The sequence below is a fragment of the Prinia subflava genome, chromosome 25 (genome assembly GCF_021018805.1).
Source record: "Prinia subflava isolate CZ2003 ecotype Zambia chromosome 25, Cam_Psub_1.2, whole genome shotgun sequence".
NCBI classification, from domain to species: domain Eukaryota; kingdom Metazoa; phylum Chordata; class Aves; order Passeriformes; family Cisticolidae; genus Prinia; species Prinia subflava.
This window is the reverse complement of record NC_086271.1, coordinates 5,620,018-5,636,347: the sequence shown is the minus strand read 5'-3', so window position 1 is coordinate 5,636,347 and position 16,330 is coordinate 5,620,018. Positions and strand designations below refer to the sequence as shown.

Below are 16,330 nucleotides of genomic sequence, written 5' to 3'. Positions count from 1 at the left end.
GGAATTCAGCCACAGCTTTCACTCTCCCCCCTCCTTTCGATGACCAATGACTCCCATGTGTACACAAACATCTGGAAGTAATAAACCGGAGCACTGGGGCTGGAGAGTAACCTGTGCTCTGTTCAGCCTTCTCTGAGTCCTGACTGGAAAGCAGGAATTGGGAGAAACTGGAAATCTTCCAGGCTGTTTTACATTCGGGCAGGTTTAACAGCCCCAAAGGGCTGCTCCAGCTCCCGCTGTCCTGCCCTTGCAGCTCACCCCCTATCCCTGTGTGCCCACGGAAGGGTTAATCCATGGCCGGGTGAACACAGCCAAGAAGTGATAAACGCACATTTCTGACCCTAAAGCAAGCAGGAGAGCCTTGGGAAATGTCTGCCTTCTGTTTCTACCCCCTCCCCAACCATGGGCCTTTTCCTTGCAGCTGGGAAAGGCGCCAGGAGCTATATGGTGACCTGGACCTCCCTGGGAAGCTGGGTTTCCATCCTGAAGGATTTGAATCGCATCCAAATATCACCTAGATGAGTACCTCGGTTCAGGATTAAAATGCTCTGCAATGAGTGTTTCCTCTAAAGAAAGGGTTCCAACAATCCCCTTCTGCCAACACGAGGTTAACAATAGTGGATGAAGGTGAAAAAATCCCAAGCGTTTGTTGCCAGAGTGCCTACACGGCACGAAAAAGAAAATTTATAAATGCTAGATATTGAACTGTCCGACCTTAACACCACTGCACCCCCTCCCACCCGGATAAAAACAACAACAAAATAAACCCAAAACCCAAAACCAAAACCCGGGGAAAGGAAAAAAAAAAAAAAAATAGCGCCCCGCAACGGCCGCAGGGTGGTGGGGAGGACAAAAATGGCGGCAGCTCCTGTGGGGAAGGGTAAACAAAGGAGCTCGGGCAAAACAGATGGGAACCAGGTGAATTTCTGGCGGGAATCGTCACAGCGGACGAAGCTGGCGGGTTTGGTGTCCTTTAGCTCGTTGGCCCGGCTCTCCCGAGGTCTGGGGCCGGCCCCTCCCCGTCGGCGTTCTGATCTTGGACCAAAACCAAACCGAACAGCTCAGGACAGGAAAAAAGGAAAAAAAAGAAAAAAAGGAAAAAAAAGAAAAAAAAAAAAGAAAAAAAAAAGAAAAAAGAAAAAAAAAGAAAAAAAAAGAAAAACACCAAAAAACCAAAGGATTGCTCCTGTTATGAACGGAAAAAAAAAAAAAAAAAAAAAAAAAAAAAAAAAAAAAAAAAAAACAACCAAAAAACCAAAACAACCACCCCACAACTGACCCTCTCCTGGCTAGAGTAACACCCCCCACACCCCAGACAATCTGAGCAGGGAGAGCTGCCCTGAAGGAAAGTTGCCTGGCAACTTTTCCCTACCTAATTGAAATGTGAAAAGAAGCTGCCCACACCTAGATAGCCCTATTGTCCTTTGTAACTACCTCATTTAGCAAGAGTAACTTCGGCTATGACCAGGACAAATGCATATTCATTTGGATATGCAGATAGGGCAGGGCCGCCCCCGTGGATCCTGGGAGGTTTTTTTGGGGGATACTGCACCCCGGGACAGGAAGCTGGATTCGTCAGAAGAGAATGGGATAGTGCCCTGGCTGAGCGGGGAGTGGGTGCACCTCCTGGCCTGGTTTGAAGATTGGCCATGACCTGTGAGGAGCCTGAATGGAATGGGAACCGGCCAGCTGAGCTGACTGATGTAGAGAATGGGAAACTCTTGAAACTTTTCCCTGAGGGCAAAGAGCTGACTGCCAGTGCTCTGCCTTCTGATGGTTGACCAGCGAGAACTGCCAGCTGTTTCTATGGGAACAAGGACTCAGCATCCACTGGGACAGCACCTGCTCCTTCAGATGGCTGCAGTAGTGTGGAAAACTCCGATTGGACTTTGCAATCCTGCTGATGATTTTAATAATGAGCTAATCACTTTAATAAAGAGCTGAATATTAATAAAGGCATATGCCCTGTTCTTTTCACTCCCACAGTCTCCAAGGCCAGGGAAGGGGAAAAAAACCCAAACCCTTCTTGCCTAAGCTAACAAACCCCAAGGTAGCTGAGCAAATCGAGAGGGGGCGCACACACCTGGGCAGGGATAGAGACTGAGGGAAGGGAGGCCCGGGGGCCCCGAGGCACCCGGAGGTACAGCAGTGATGGCTGAGGGACCGGGGGACAGAAAACCCCACAGCAGCGATGGCTGAGGGACCGGGGGACAGAAAACCCCACAGCAGCGATGGCTGAGGGACCGGGGGACAGAAAACCCCACAGCAGCGATGGCTGAGGGACCGGGGGACAGAAAACCCCACAGCAGCCACGGCTGAGGGACCGGGGGACAGAAAACCCCACAGCAGCGATGGCTGGACAGGGCAGGGACCGGAACAGAAACCCCGGGACAATGGGGCCGGAGGGCGCTGGGGAGTTGCTGTGACACAGGCGTCCTCCAGCCCAGCCCTCGCTCCAGCCGCGCTGGTGCCCACGGGAAGTGCCGGGGCTCGGGAGGGCTCCTGCCCCGTCTCCATGCGCTGCAGATCCCGGAGATTCCAGAGATCCCGGCTGCCTGCTCTTTGCCTTCCAGTCACGCAGGAGCTGCGGTCGGCGTGGAGAAAGGGAACTTGTCTGCAGGCAGGCAGGGGGCCAGGACGGCTGAAGGAACTGCTTCTCCCCGAGACTGGATTTTGGCATTCCAAAACAGATGGGAGCCGCAGGAATAAGGTCTGGCACCCCAGAACATAGTCCGGTTTAGTGTCTTTTGACTTTATTTCCACTCAGTTTGGCCGTGGTTGAGCAAATGCCCCTCCCGATCACCCCCTGCTCCTGTGCTACCCCCTTCCCTGCTCCGCCCTTGGGGAGATGCTGTGCCGGGGTGGCTTTGCCACCTACAGATGTGACATCACGGTGGCTCAGTCCTGTGGATTGGCACTGCACGGCCGCCGAAACTCCTGCCCGTGTTCATGGATCCACTTATTCGCCACTGGAACGGACAAGGACACGGAGCCCTGTCTGTTCCCATCGCTCTGCACCCTCCTCTAACCCTGCGCTGGCATCAGGGAACTTCTTCCCTGTTATGCAGGATATCTGTGCATTCCCAGCCCCTCTTGCCTCCCTGCCGGTGGAGCTGTCCCTCCAACCCCATGTCACCCTGAGGTGACATCTGCTAGCGTCTCTCACCCCACTTGTCCCCGGCCAGGACGGGGCAGCCGGCGTGGAGGGTGTCCCCGTCACCATTCCCGTTCCTCTGCAGGTTCCACCAGAAAAGAGCCGCATTCTGTGGAGCAGAGATGGGTTTGCTACCCTAAAACAGAGCTGGGATCCCCAAGCTGAATTTTGGCACCCCAAAAGAGGTTGGGGAGTCCCAGGGCTGCGGTTTGGCATCGGGAGAGGCTTGGCCACAACTCCCTGCAGGAGCTGAGACAGAGAGCAGCGTCCTCCCTTCCCTGCTCCCAGTGATTCCACATGACCCCTTACCTTGACCACGGGCACGCTGAAGTTGGCATAGATGAAAGCAGTGGAGCCTCCAGCCTCCACTGCACTCAGCTGGAAAAGGAGCAAAAATAGGAGCCATGGATCCTCCCTTCCCTGTGATGCTCGTTTGCACAGTGAAACTGAGGCACAAAACCTCCCTGGGGCCCCAAGTCTGTTCCCCTCACTTTGGCATGGCACAAGCTCCTGAATACTCCACAGACATCAGCACTTCCCACCCACTGCAGCGTTTTAGGGCTGCCCTCACCCATCCCATACCCCGAGGGCCCAGCCAGTGCCAGCTCTCCCGGCTTGGAAATGAGGGAGGACTCACGTAGATCATGACTGTGGCGATTCTGTTGCCCGACTTCATTCTATACAGGGGGCTCTTCATGGACTGCTCCAAAAGGGGAGGTGGGAACGATCAGTCCTGCACTGACACAGCTCAGCCCAGAGGCATCTCATGCCCCGGCAGCTCTACGCTGCCCCACACTGTTCCCCCCCTGAAAATCCCTCCCTCTCTCTTCTTTTTTCTTCCTCCTTCCCTCCCTTCCCAGGAATACCCCAGGCACCCATCCAGGGATCACCTTCCTAGGACCATCCATCCTACCCCTGCCACGGGCCATCCCAGGTGCATCACTAGGAACATCTCAGGGAATAACCAAGGGATCACCATGGGGACGCCCCTGGGGACCATTCAGGGTCTTTCCTTGGGCACTATCCCAGCAGCATCATGAGGAGCATCCCAGGGCCTGTCTCCAGGAGTATCTGAGGGACTACCCAAGAGTTCTCCTTTGGGAATCACCCCAAAGGCCAACCCAGGGCCCATCCCCAGGAACATCCCAGGGACCCCCCTTGAGTCCACCCCAGGGGCATCCCAGGAGCCACCCCGGGTGTCCCCCCACGGCCCGCCCTGGCCGCTCCCTGACCGTGGCGTGGTCGAAGTGTGGCTCGTAGTGGCCTCCCAAGCCGTAGTTGACCACCTGCAGGTACTCGGCGTAGGGTGGCCGCAGGTCCAGCCCGGTGACGGCAGCGATGCGCCCGTCCAGCGCCCGCACCACTGGGTCGGCCGTGTCCTTGAGCCAGGCGCTGTGGGACCACCCATGTCAGCCCCCAAATCCATGTGTGCCTGGGCTTTACCCTCGGGGCACTGCTGGAGGAGCCAGGCCTCCCTCCCAGCACGGCTCCACTGCCCCCTCAGAGGTGGCCACTGGGCCATGGTGGTGGCCCTGGCTGGAGGACATGGGAGGGGTGGCTGCTACCTCTTGCTTATCCGGTACTCGGCTTTCTGCTGCTTCTCCCCAGAGGCAACCACGGATCTCTGCAGCTGAAGGACACGGGGGGTGCATGTTGCCACCACGGGGACCCTCACCCCAGCAGGGGCCGTGGTCAGGGTCAAAGTCGGTGGGTTTGTACCAGCTGGTTGCCAAACATCCCACCCCAAGGAGCCTCTCTGGGGTGAGGGAAGCAGTGACAGCAGGTGGAGCCGGAGCAGTAGGGTGTCACCAAGTCAAGCCTGGTTGGGAAGCGGTTTAGGTTGCTCCAAGCCCCGTCCCATCTGAACTCCCTGGAGAAGGCTTTGGCCTTAAAACCCCTCCTATCTCTGCATTCACCCTGGATCACGATCTCCTGGGACACCCTGCTGCAGGAAAGGGACATCCCTGGAGATAAGGATGGCTCACCCAGGGCCCTGCCAACCCCTTGATAGTCTCAGCCTCAGCATCAGTGATGAAATCATGGTAGAGAGCCACATAGGGTTGGATCCGGACCATCTCCTTCTTGGCAGGCTGGAGGAGGAGGTAGGGGCTGCCGTTGGTCTCGTAGGAGCAGCTGAGGTGCAGGAGCTGCTCTGGGGCTGCCTGGGGAGAAAAAGGACCAAGGAGGGCTTGAAGGGGGCACAGCGGTGGTGGGGCCCGTGGTGTCCCTGCAGTCCCACCTGCCCCCTGGGGCGCTGGCACAGCTCCTCGTAGGCGTCGCGGCTCTGCAGGTGGGTGCTGTTGGGGCGCTGCAGGGGGCTGGCACCTGCCCCCGTCCCCATCTCCAGCAGTTTCTTGTACTTGGCCACGTTCCTCGACACCCGTTGGTTGCTGGGATCTGCTGGGGAGGTGGTGTCACCCAGAATGCTGCATCCCCATCAACCCCCTGCCCTGGCATCGGTCCCTGGAGAATTACCCCAGAAGGGGGCAAGAAATGGGGTGAGGGAGGCTGTTGCCATGCAGAGGTGATGGGGACATCCCAAAATGCTTCCCTCTTCCTGTTGCATCCACATACCGTAGTGGAGAAACTCCATAGACAGGCTCAAGGCATGAGAGATGTTTCCAGCCTGCATGGGGAGTGGAGACCCCATGAGCATCCATCCTCCCGCCCATGGTTTGGCTCCACTGGACACTGGGATGGGAAGGGGACTCATGGCTGTACCATGAAGTAGGAGAAGGCCAGGTGGTCCAGAGCATCCTCCAGGCTGCTCCGGTCCTCCAGGTTCCAGCTGCCGTAGGAGAGGCGGAAGAGGCTGACAGCCTCCTCCAGCCATGCAATGGAGTGGTAATAGTCACCTGCGTCATAGGCCACCTACAAGGAAACACATCACCTGCACCAGCCTGGCCTGCATCCCATCCCCATCCCCCTCCCCATCCCCCTCATGCCGAGTCATCCCATCCCACTACAATTCCCACCCATCCTGCACTATTGCATCTGTTGCTTTCCTATTGCCATCTCCATCCCATTCCCTCCTACATCCCCATCCTGTCCCATCCCTTCCTTTCCTGTTCCATCCTCATGCCCATTTGCACCTGCACTCCCATCTCATCCCATGTAAAGCACCCCCAGTGTCCATCCCTGTGGGAGCAACCTCCGGGGCTGGAGAAGCTTTGAGAGCCCTCCCTCACCTTTCCCACGTGGAAGCAGTCGTCGGCAGAGAGGGGGGCGCGCCGGCCGGGGCTGTAGAGGGGCGGGTGCCCGGCTCTCTGGAAGACGCCGCCGGCCAGGCCCTTGACGCTGAGGGCGTAGACGTCCTGCAGCCGCATCAGCGCCCGCGCCGCCCCGTCCAGGTCCTCACTCCCAGGCAGCTCCCGCTCCACCTCCTGGAGGCCAGCATGGAGAGCTGCAGGGTGGGAAAGAGGTGCGGGATGGGGGGATAAATGAAATTATGAGGCACAATTGCCCTTAGTAGCTCTCTTCCCTGGGGACCTCACATCCTGCTCCTCCATCCATTCTGCTCCTCCAACAGTTTTCTTGCTTCTCCACCCATTCCCCAGCCCCTCCATCTATTTCCTGGTTCCTCCATCCATTCTCCTGCTCCTCTACCCACTGACCCTTCTGCATGTTTCACTCTTCCATCTCTTGCCCTGCTCCTCCATCCTCTCCCGACCCTGTCCTGGCTCTGCCTGGAGAGGGGACACAGGGCCGAGCACCCTCCCAGTACCCTGGGCGTTCCCGGTGGCCTCGTCGCTGTAGATGATGTTGGGCCAGTCAGAGTGGAGGCGCTTGATGAGGCTGAAGGCCAGCAGGGGGTTGTCCACCGAGGCCTCGGGGTCCTGGTGCAGTGCCTGGATCTTCTCATAGAACCTGCAAGGCACCACTGGAGGACACCTGGATGCCCCTCAGCGCTGACACCTCCCGGGGGAGGGCTGAGTCCCCCCCATTGCTGGGCAGCTTTGCCCCAGCGTCCGCTCTTTGACCAAGCCAGAGCTGAGGGATTGTCCCACCCTGGAGCGTGTGTGAGGATGGCCCATGCCCTGGGGATGCCGCGACCCGGATCCCCATGGGTGGGGGGACCTTGTCCCCCTCCTGGGGCACGGCTGGGGGAAGAGGGGGCGTGAGCCGTGTCCGGTCTTAGTTTCCTGTCCTCCCACCACCCTTTTATTTAAGGCCACGCTCAAAAACTGGGTGCTGCGGGGACGCAGTTAAACTCTCCTCGTAGCCAGGGAATCAGCCACACCTGGGGCTGGGAGGGCGGCAGGGGTGGCTGGAGGGGCGCGGATGCGGCGGGTGGCCGCGGCGCGCTCGGGGCTCCCGGTACCTGCGGAGGCGGCGCAGGCGGGAGCTCTCGTCCCGCAGGTAGGAGAGGAGCCGGCGGAGCAGGCGGCGCTCGGCGCCCAGCGCTCCCCGCACGCTCAGCATCGCAGAGAACGTCTCGGCCGGGGCGGGGGGCGGCAGCAGCGCCAGCAGCACCCCCAGCGCCCCCAGTGCTCCCAGCGCCCCCAGTGCTCCAAGAATCCTCAGCAGCTGCGGTGCCCCCAGTCCCAGCAGCGCACCCAGAAGAGCCCGAATTCCAAGCGCTCCGAGCACCCCCAGTGTCTCCAGTCCCAGAACGCCACCAGCACCGTCAGTGCTCCCAGTATCCCCAGCACCTCCAGCGCCCCTACTCCCAGCAGTGGCCGCAGTGGCCCCGGTGCTCCAAGTGTCCCCAAAACCCCCAGGACCCCCTGTACCTCCAGTGCCAGCAGCGCCCCCCGAGCCCTAACACCACCAGTGCCCCCAGCACGCCCAGTGTCAGCCGTGCCCCCACCGCAGCGCCCGCGTCCGGCCGCCGCCTCCGCCGCCGAGAGAAGCCGGGGGAAAAGGGGCGGAGAGGCCCCGCCTTTGGGGGGAAAAGGGGTGGGGGTGCCCCGGATCCGCCACGCTGGCTGGGGAGGGCGGCGTGGTCCTTGTCCCCATTGGAATCTGCCCCTCTCTCTCTATCCTGCTTGTCCCCCTCTTGTCTGTCCCTGTCCTACCCCAGCCTCATCCTGGCTGTCCTGGCCCCTTTCCCTATTCTGTCCTGGCCCCATCCTGCTCTGCCCTCAGCTTTATCCTGCCTGCCTGCTCCTGTCTGTCCCCTTTGTCTGCTGTCCTTCTCTGGTCCCATCCTGCCTGTCCCCATTCCATCTTGCCCCCATCCTGCCTCTCCCTGTCCACATCCTGCCTGTGCCCGTCTCGATCTGATCTTCTGCCCATCCTGCCTGTCCCTGTCCTGCCTTGCACTAATCCTGCCTGTCCCCATCCTGTCTCTCCGTACACAAAACAGCACCAGGATGGAGCTGGGGCCATCCTGCGTCTTCCTGGGGCAGGGTCAGCTCCCTTGGGATGTTCCTGTTTTGACTGCATTTCACGTGGTTTGGGAAAATTTTATTTGACAGCAGCACAGGGATGTGAGGTCCCTGTCGGGATGCTACAGCCTGTTCCCTATGGAGCAGAAGGAAACACCCCAAACATTCCCCCCAACCCCCCAGGATTTGAGCGCTTTTTCCCAGGAGGCAGGGAGAAACTCAGTCTGAAGCAGGCAAGCAAAGAAAACAGGATAAAAACCGCTAAAAACTGGGAATTCTCTGCCACCTGCAGGAATGCAGAAACTGGAATATTTGTAACTAAACCAAGATTTTGGGGTACTTTTTCCTTAGGGAATCAGCTGCTCTTGCTGGCACCTTCTGCTTTTCAGCTGCCACCAGGTGCAAAATGCTGATTTTTGGAGAAGCAGCAGCATTCCATATGCTCTGCTAGTGTCCCCCTTGGCCAGCCCAGAGCAGACGCTCCACGGCCGCAGGTCACCGACAGCATCTGCCGGGCAGTTAAAAAGACCTAGTTCAATAAAAGGTACACGGTGCTGAGCCTGTGGTGCACCTGGAACACTCTGGCGAGGTCTTGGCACCGCCGCGCTCCCTGCGTCCGGCAGCCGATGCTCAGGGGTGACCACCACCCAAAGTGGGTCTGTTTTAGGAAGCCTGGAGGTCCTGATCTCCAGAGAGGTCCAGGGTGAAGAGGCAGAAGGCGATTTCCTCGCAGGCGCTGCTGGCGCCGCACTCGAACAAGCACCCGAAGACGCCGCTGGGGCAGACGGCCAGGTCGGAGTAGCCGGCGGGGCCCACGTGCAGCACCCACGGGTGCCGCCAGCCTGTCCCGTCCAGCGGCGAGGGGTTCACGTAGAGGCCCAGATCGCGCCGGCGGTGCCGGTCGGTGGGGTGGGAGTACAGCAGCCAGGTGGGCGCCCCAGCGGCGCAGGTGAAGCCAACCACGCTGCCCTGGCAGCCCCGCGGCGGCTCGCCCAGCGCCCGGCACGGCGCCGGCCGCTGGAAGCGCAGCCCGCAGTCGGCGCTAAGTGCCACGGCGCGGCAGCCCCGCGGCGCCCGGGCGCTGCAGTACAGCAGCGGCTGCTGCACGCCGAGGATCTCGGCCACCTGGCACTCGCCCGTCCGCTCCCCACCCAGCAGCGCACCCTTGTGCCAGCAGCGCCCGCCGTCGTCGCTGTAGAAGACGAGGGAATGCTGGCGGGTGAAGCAGGGCAGGCGCACGGCCCCGCACAGATATCCGTGCACGTAGTAGGCGTAGGCCGGCACCACCAGCCGGCCCGAGTCCAGCTGCACGCCGTGGCCCGGCCCCACGGCGAAGGTGGCCCAGCGGGACAGGTCGGCGCCGATGGCCTCGTCCGTCACATCACGCAGTGCGCTCCAGCTGCGGCCACCGTCGGTGCTGGCGGCGAAGCAGAGACGCGCGGCGCTGCACCCACTCCAGATCTGGCACCGCTCCGTCTTCCCCTGCTCCACGCATATGCAGAAGAGGAAGACGGTGCCGCTCCTGGCGTCATAGAGAGGACAGGGGTTCATGGTGCGGCGGCCGGGCAGCGTCAACGCTGACAGCTCCTCTGTGGGACCCCACTGCGGCAAGGAGGAGAATGGGATCAGCCACGGGGTCACTGCACCCTGGAGCCACCCGGCACCACGCCTGTCCCGTGTTCCCACAGCCGGGGCTTTACCTTGACTGAGGAGCTGTGCCGGCGCCCCCGCCGCAGCACCAGGTACTTGGCATCCTCGTCCCGGGCCGAGGAGCGCTTCTCGGCAAAGGCCAGGAAGGAATCATCTGGAGGGATGTAGAGCAGAGCCGGGATGCGGTAGGTGACCCCACCCGCCTGTCGGAACAGTGTCTCCGGAGGGAAAACATGCGGGGATCCCGGTGGTGATGGCAGCGGTGGGGGGCTCTCTCTGCCATCCTCCTGCTGCTGGAAGGGTGGGAAAGTCAGGTGTAAAGGGTTAAATCCCAGCAAAAGGAGAGGGTGGCCTGTACAGGGAGGGATAGGGATGCAGGCTCACCTTGAGGCAGGTGGTGGCCTGGGACATGGTGGCCTCCCTGAGGTTCCCTCTGGGACCTGAGCACGGTGGGAGAGCGGGATGAGAGCAGAGCCCCTCGGAGGGGTCACACCCGCCCTCCTGCCCCTCCATGCTGCCCCCCTGCACTGCCCAGACTCCCCTGCTGCACCCACAGTGCCACCTCCAGGCTGCTCCCGAGGGCTGCGCACCTCCCGCACCGCACCGGGACCCCCAGGCTCCCACAGCCTTCGGCTCCCCCAGTGTCACCAGCCCAGAGTCACCAGCCCAGAGTCTCTGTGCCCAGGCACCGCTCCGTTCCCCATGCACCCCTCCATTCCCCACGCACCCCTCCTTTCCCTACACACCCCTCGCACTGGACCCCCCCTGCCCCCCCCGTCCCTACGCTAGCCCACAGCACAAACCCCCTACACCCCACCATGCACTGACCCCTCCAGTGCCAGCCCCCCCTCCGTGCATCCCCCTCACATGTCCTGGCCCCCTTCGCCCCCGCAGGCACCGATCGCCCCCTTCCACCTGCAGCACCCCCGACAGCCCCACGGCCCGACTCCCCTGCACCCCGCACGCACCAAGCCGCGGTGACACCCCCAGGCCCCTGCGCCCCCCCAGCCCTCGCAAGCACCGAGCCCCCATCCCCCCGTGCCGCGCCCCCCCCCGCATTCCCGCATCCCTCACACTCCCCCCTCCCGCATCCCCCCATCCCCGCATCCCCGCAGACCCCGCTCCTCCCGCCGCCGCCGTGCCGGGGCCGCCCCGCTCCGCCTCTTCCTGCAGCTCCCGGAGCCGGGGGGCGGATCGGGCGCTCGGCGGGCCGAGGGAGCTGGCGCGGATCCGGCAGCCGGGAAAGCGGAGCCTGGCGCGGTGCCGCAGGGCGGGGGGACCGTACCTGTGCAGGTGTGAGCAGGGGATGTGCTCCTCCTCCGGCGCTCCTAGGGGAATGGTGGAATATCAGGAGATTGGCGGAGCCGCTGCCGAGAAGTCCCGGCCCTCTCCCCAAGGGGCAGGAGGGGGGCCAGGGGAGGGACTCAGGCAGGTTCCCAGGTGCTCCTGCGGAACAGGTATGGAGAGGGAGGGCCGGAAAATCGTGGATGTCCATCTGGGAGTTCCCTGAGGTGGGGCAGCCAAGCCCAACCAGCTCTGCAAGATAAAAGGAGGAGTATCTGCATCCTGTGGCGCCGGGGGATCAGGTTTAGGTGACAAGAGTGTGGTGGTGCCGCAGGAATGCCAGGACTCTTCCAGCCTTGAGGATTCTGTGAACTGGGATTCCCTCCCCAGGCGTGAAACACCCCAGAGATGCTCCAGGACACGTCTGATGTCTGTTCTTCCCTTTTATTGAAAAAACAACCCAAAAAATCTCTCTTTTAAAAAATGCCAGCTTATAGAAGGGACGCTTGGAAGAGCTTGGAAGTTCCCACAAGGGAACTGCAGGACAGACACAGCTTGGAAAATGTTTCACACTTGCTGAGAAGCTTCGTGGCTGAGCACACAGAAGTAGCATATTTTATTCTCCCCTCCAAACACATAAAAGGTTTTTATATAAAACAATCGTCTACCCCCAATCAGATAAATACAAAAATAAAGCAAACTTGTTTGTGAGGGGATGGTTGCTTCACAGAAGGGTTTTGTCCTGAACTCCTAGCAGAAAATGGAAAGCTGGGATTGGTAAAACCCCCTGGACACAGAGCCATGTGATAAAGCACTGCCAGGTACAGCAGAGGATGCTAGGGCAGCGTTGGTGATGTGTTTCCCTTCTTGAGGGTCCCCAAAATCCAACTCTGGGGTCCACCTCGGAGCCTGCAAGGCAGGCACGCAGACCAAGCTTAGCCATGAGCTTAGTAAATCTTGGGTCCAAGATTAGAATTCCTGCTTATCCAAAATGCAACAGGACTTCAGGACAAAAACAGAGGCCATGATTCACTTTCTTTGCCATTTGACTTTATTGGTGTTAACTGAGCAGGGTCCCGGGAGGCGGGGGGCTCTGCCATCACTTTGTTTTCCTCTCGAGGGCCAGGCTGTCGTGCAGCTTGGACACCTCGGGCTCGTAGGCCTCCATGACCAGTGTCCCGTTGTTGTCAAAGAACTTGGCGATGGACTTGGTGAACTCGGCCTCCCTCTGCTGTTTGGTTTTGCCGCTGATGAAGGTCAGCTTCAGGGTGTACTTGTCATCGAACCTGCGGGAGGGCAGAGAGGCCTCAGGGCAGGACCCCAGCCGGGACACAAACCCCCTCCTGCTTAAGGGGAAAGCCCTCCCGGACCTGGGGTGCCACCTGGGCACTCACAATCAGCACCATTAAAGGCCTTTATACCCTGCACGAAAGAGGAGTGCAACACAAACAGTGGTGGCAGAAAACCCCTTGGAGCCACGGCCATTCCCAGGCCAGGCCATGGATTTTGAGGGGGCAGCAGGACTCAAAAGCAAAGGCAGCATTTCGGGGATCTCTGGCGAGGGTGCGGCCGGAGCCGGATGTACCGTTTGAGGCTGGAGGAGAGCTGCCAGACATCATCGGGATCCATCCCCGCCGGGTCCTTCCTGTGAGCCACCAGGAAAATGCTCTTCTCTTTGTAGGAGGTGTAAATGGTCAGGATTCCCATCATCACAAAATATGTGCAGAGGAAGTTAGGGAAATTACGGAGGTGCAAGGAGAAGCAGAAATGAGGCAGAGAAGTCACTCGGATCCCCTCACCCGCTGCTATTTAACCACCTCTCGTGACATTTCAGTTCCAAACAGGATGTCTGGCTGATGCTTCATCATCATGAGAAATTAAGCAATAAATTTAAACTTTAGCAATTTCCTATTCACGCCCTGGAAGTGTCCAAGGCCAGGCTGGACCAGGCCTGGAGGAACCTGGTCCAGTGAAGTGTCCTTGCGCACGGCAGGGGGTGGAGCTGAATGAGCTTTGAGGCCCCCTCCCACCCGAACCAGTCTGGGATTCTGACATTTGCTGGGAGAGGGTGGAGAACTTGAGACTGAACAAGGCACAGAAGGAGTTGCTGGGAATTCCTCCTAAGCACAGACCAAGCAATTCCTCTTTCCCATTTTTGGAATTAAGTAATTTCAAGTGCTGCAAGACAAATCAGCCACTTGTTCTGAAAGCCACCCAGAGCAGCCAGGAACAATGAAATTCCTCAGGATCACAGAATTGTTTAGGCTGGAAGTCATCTGTGAGACCACTGAGTCCAACCATTGCAGCAGTCCCCCGTTCCTGCAGCCCCTAATCCTCTGCACTGCTGAACCTCACGGGGTGACCCCAGCCCGTGGATCCAGCCTGTCCAGACCCTCTGCACAGAGCTGCTGGCAACAATTCCCTCTTTGCCCTCAGTATCTGACCTGTGCAATCAGGGAAAAGCAAACGTGTCTGTAAGCAGACTGTGGGTGGAACAGAAAAACAGGATCTGCCTCAGATCACCCAAATTTAGGGGCATTACACCCAGACAGGCAGGAATTTTCCCATCACATGAAAACTGTCTGACTGCCAGCTGGTCTCCACATGACAGGGAGTATAATTCCCAGAGGCCTGAAAATGGGAATATCCAATAGGGTTTTGTTCGTGTGGAAAATCAAACCCTTTTGGTATAACCCAGACAAGATCTGCAAAGGATATGAGACCACACAAAAGGCAAGAACCGGTTTGGATTCAGGAAAAGGGTGCAGGTAATCCCAGATCAAAGCGACAATGGCAAAGAGACACGAGATTGTGCAGATGATGAGGCGGCCGTCGATCAAACGGAAATTTTCCACGTACTTGTACTTCTCCAGGAGCACCTGTGGGAGAGACAGGCAGCCCAGTCTACTGTGATCTCTTCAGGAATCTGACACCCTGGGAAGGGTTGGAAGGGAACAGTCCCAGTGGAACAGGTAAACTGCGCAGAAAACTTACGGGGAATTAATGTCTATGTCCTGGAAATTGATCCCTGTTAGGCACAAACACGTAGGAATCACAAGAGATGCTGCAGACCCAGCATGGATACGGGCACAACCAACCCCCCAAAAGTAGGAAAGAAAATCAGAGTTTCCCAAGAGGGACAACTCCGCAGAGAGAGAGTGTACCTTTTTGGCAGAGTCATCCAAGGAGTTTTTCACAGCTGAACCATCCCATTTGTCAATTTTTACTGGCTTGTCATCAATCTTCCACTGCAATGGAAACAGTGTGGAGTGAGGGAATCTCATCCCAACGTGGCTATTCCTGCTGTGAGCACCGAGACAGGAGGCAAACCAGAAAGCAGCTGCCTGTTTGGGAAAGCCTGGCTGGACACAGGGACTCTGCACCCAAAATCCACCTGGGCAGTGCTGTCCCTGCCCCTGGGCAGGTTTCAGCTTATACACCCTGGGCCAGAGCTCTCACATCAGTGTACGGTACAAATATTTTAGGTGGCTGCTTTTTCAAGCATTTTCTTCCAGGGTTAACTAGCACACGTGTTAATTGGAAGCCAAAGCCTTTGCTGTAAGAGAATAGGGTCGAATTCTTTCCACTATTTATTTTTTCCTTATAGAAGCATCTACAACTGTTGGAGGGGGATGACCAGGGCTGAAGGGAAGATGCTCAGGGCTGAGCGGGGATTCTCAGGGATGGGGATGCTCAGGGATGGGGATGCTCAGGATGGGGATGCTCAGGGCTGAGGGCGGATGCTCAGGGCTGAGGGCGGATGCTCAGGGCTGAGGGCGGATGCTCAGGGCTGAGGGAGGGATGCCCAGGGCTGAGGGAGGGATGCCCAGGAGGGAAAGGCCGGAGCCGGCGGGGGATTGCGCGGGGCTGGCAGAGCGCTGCCTGGGGGCCCGGCCGGAGCCGGGGACGCTCGGGGCGGCTCAGGAGCCGCGGCCGCAGTACCTTGTCCAGGAGCCCGTTCCGGCCGCTCTTGGCCGCCATCTTCTCGCCGCCTCCGCCCCCGCCCCGCCCGCGCCACCTGGGCGCCCCTGATTGGCCGTGCGGGAGGAAGTCGGGGCCCCTGGCGCCGCGCGACACGCTGGGAAATGCAGTCCGTGCCGCCCGCCATCCCTGTGGCGTGGAGGAGGCATCGTGGGCTCACAGGATTTAAAACCCACCCAGTGCCATCCCCGGCCATGGGCAGGCGAGCCTGCCGCTAGATCAGGCTGCTCCAAGCCCCGTCCGACCCCAAAGGGGCTATCCCCTGCCGGCACAGCTGCCCAGGGCAGTGGTGGAGTCCCCATACCCAGAGGGATTTAAAGCGGATGTGGCACTTGGGGACATGGGTTAGTGGTGGCCTTGCAGTGCTGGGGGACTCGATGGCCTTGGAGGCCTTTTCCAGCCCCAACTATTCCATGGTTCTATGATCTCCAATGCAATACAGAAGCTGAGTTGTGTGGCTGAGCCACGAGAGAAGGATGCTGCTTACTCCTCCTTAGTGAGCCCTTCCTGTTGCACTTGGCCCCAGCTGCCATGACAAGGAAGGCCCTGTCCTCCATTGCAGGAGATGCCACGCTAGGCCACACGGCCACTCGGACTGGCCCAATTTAGCTGCTTTGATGTAGGTTAAAAGAACCAACAGCCCCACTCCCGTCTCCTGGCAGAAGCACCTCCCTGCAGTGAGAGCAAATGATGGATCTTCACCTGTCTTTGCTCAGGCCTGTTATTAATGAGCCTCTTTGTACCTTTGTTCCTTTTGGTGGGAATTGGGTCTGCCTTGTTGCCCTGGCTGCGCCAGGACATTCCCAGAGGAAGACGCACGTTGTCCTCAGTGAGCGCAGAGGGGCTGGGAGTGGAGCAGGCACAAGTCCTGGAGCAGCCTCTGGCAGCATTCCCGGTCACACGGAGGTGCCAGCAGAGCTGGAAGTGGACA

The 16,330-nt window shown here is 59.3% G+C and overlaps 3 protein-coding genes across 8 annotated transcripts; all 3 read right to left on the bottom strand.

Moving 5' to 3' along the window:
* Window positions 1–2,731: 2,731 nt before the first annotated feature.
* Window positions 2,732–7,727, bottom strand: P4HA3 (prolyl 4-hydroxylase subunit alpha 3). Its single transcript, XM_063419396.1, has 13 exons — window positions 7,476–7,727; window positions 6,879–7,021; window positions 6,343–6,557; window positions 5,876–6,025; window positions 5,729–5,780; window positions 5,394–5,554; window positions 5,140–5,316; window positions 4,720–4,784; window positions 4,387–4,546; window positions 3,792–3,854; window positions 3,464–3,532; window positions 3,167–3,263; window positions 2,732–2,969 (listed from the first exon to the last, which is right to left on the bottom strand). Exons 1-13 carry the CDS (start codon window positions 7,574–7,576, stop codon window positions 2,899–2,901), a joined length of 1,524 nt encoding a protein of 507 aa, XP_063275466.1. The 5' UTR covers window positions 7,577–7,727; the 3' UTR covers window positions 2,732–2,898.
* An 821-nt stretch (window positions 7,728–8,548) lies between these two features.
* Window positions 8,549–11,912, bottom strand: NEU3 (neuraminidase 3). 6 transcript variants are annotated; one of them, XM_063419441.1, is made up of 4 exons: window positions 11,420–11,912; window positions 10,519–10,574; window positions 10,185–10,427; window positions 8,549–10,086 (listed from the first exon to the last, which is right to left on the bottom strand). In XM_063419441.1, exons 2-4 carry the CDS (start codon window positions 10,543–10,545, stop codon window positions 9,148–9,150), a joined length of 1,209 nt encoding a protein of 402 aa, XP_063275511.1. In that variant the 5' UTR covers window positions 10,546–10,574; window positions 11,420–11,912; the 3' UTR covers window positions 8,549–9,147. The 6 variants fall into 6 exon arrangements, with proteins under 6 accessions (XP_063275511.1, XP_063275514.1, XP_063275513.1 ...); XM_063419444.1 differs by having other exon boundaries at window positions 10,185–10,424; window positions 11,420–11,911; XM_063419443.1 differs by lacking the exon at window positions 11,420–11,912 and adding an exon at window positions 11,252–11,337 and having other exon boundaries at window positions 10,185–10,424.
* Window positions 11,913–12,446: 534 nt separating this feature from the next.
* Window positions 12,447–16,304, bottom strand: SPCS2 (signal peptidase complex subunit 2). The gene is made up of 6 exons (XM_063419446.1): window positions 16,143–16,304; window positions 15,361–15,528; window positions 14,583–14,666; window positions 14,138–14,297; window positions 13,004–13,139; window positions 12,447–12,704 (listed from the first exon to the last, which is right to left on the bottom strand). Exons 1-6 carry the CDS (start codon window positions 16,287–16,289, stop codon window positions 12,518–12,520), a joined length of 882 nt encoding a protein of 293 aa, XP_063275516.1. The 5' UTR covers window positions 16,290–16,304; the 3' UTR covers window positions 12,447–12,517.
* Between the last annotated feature and the right edge of the window lie 26 nt (window positions 16,305–16,330).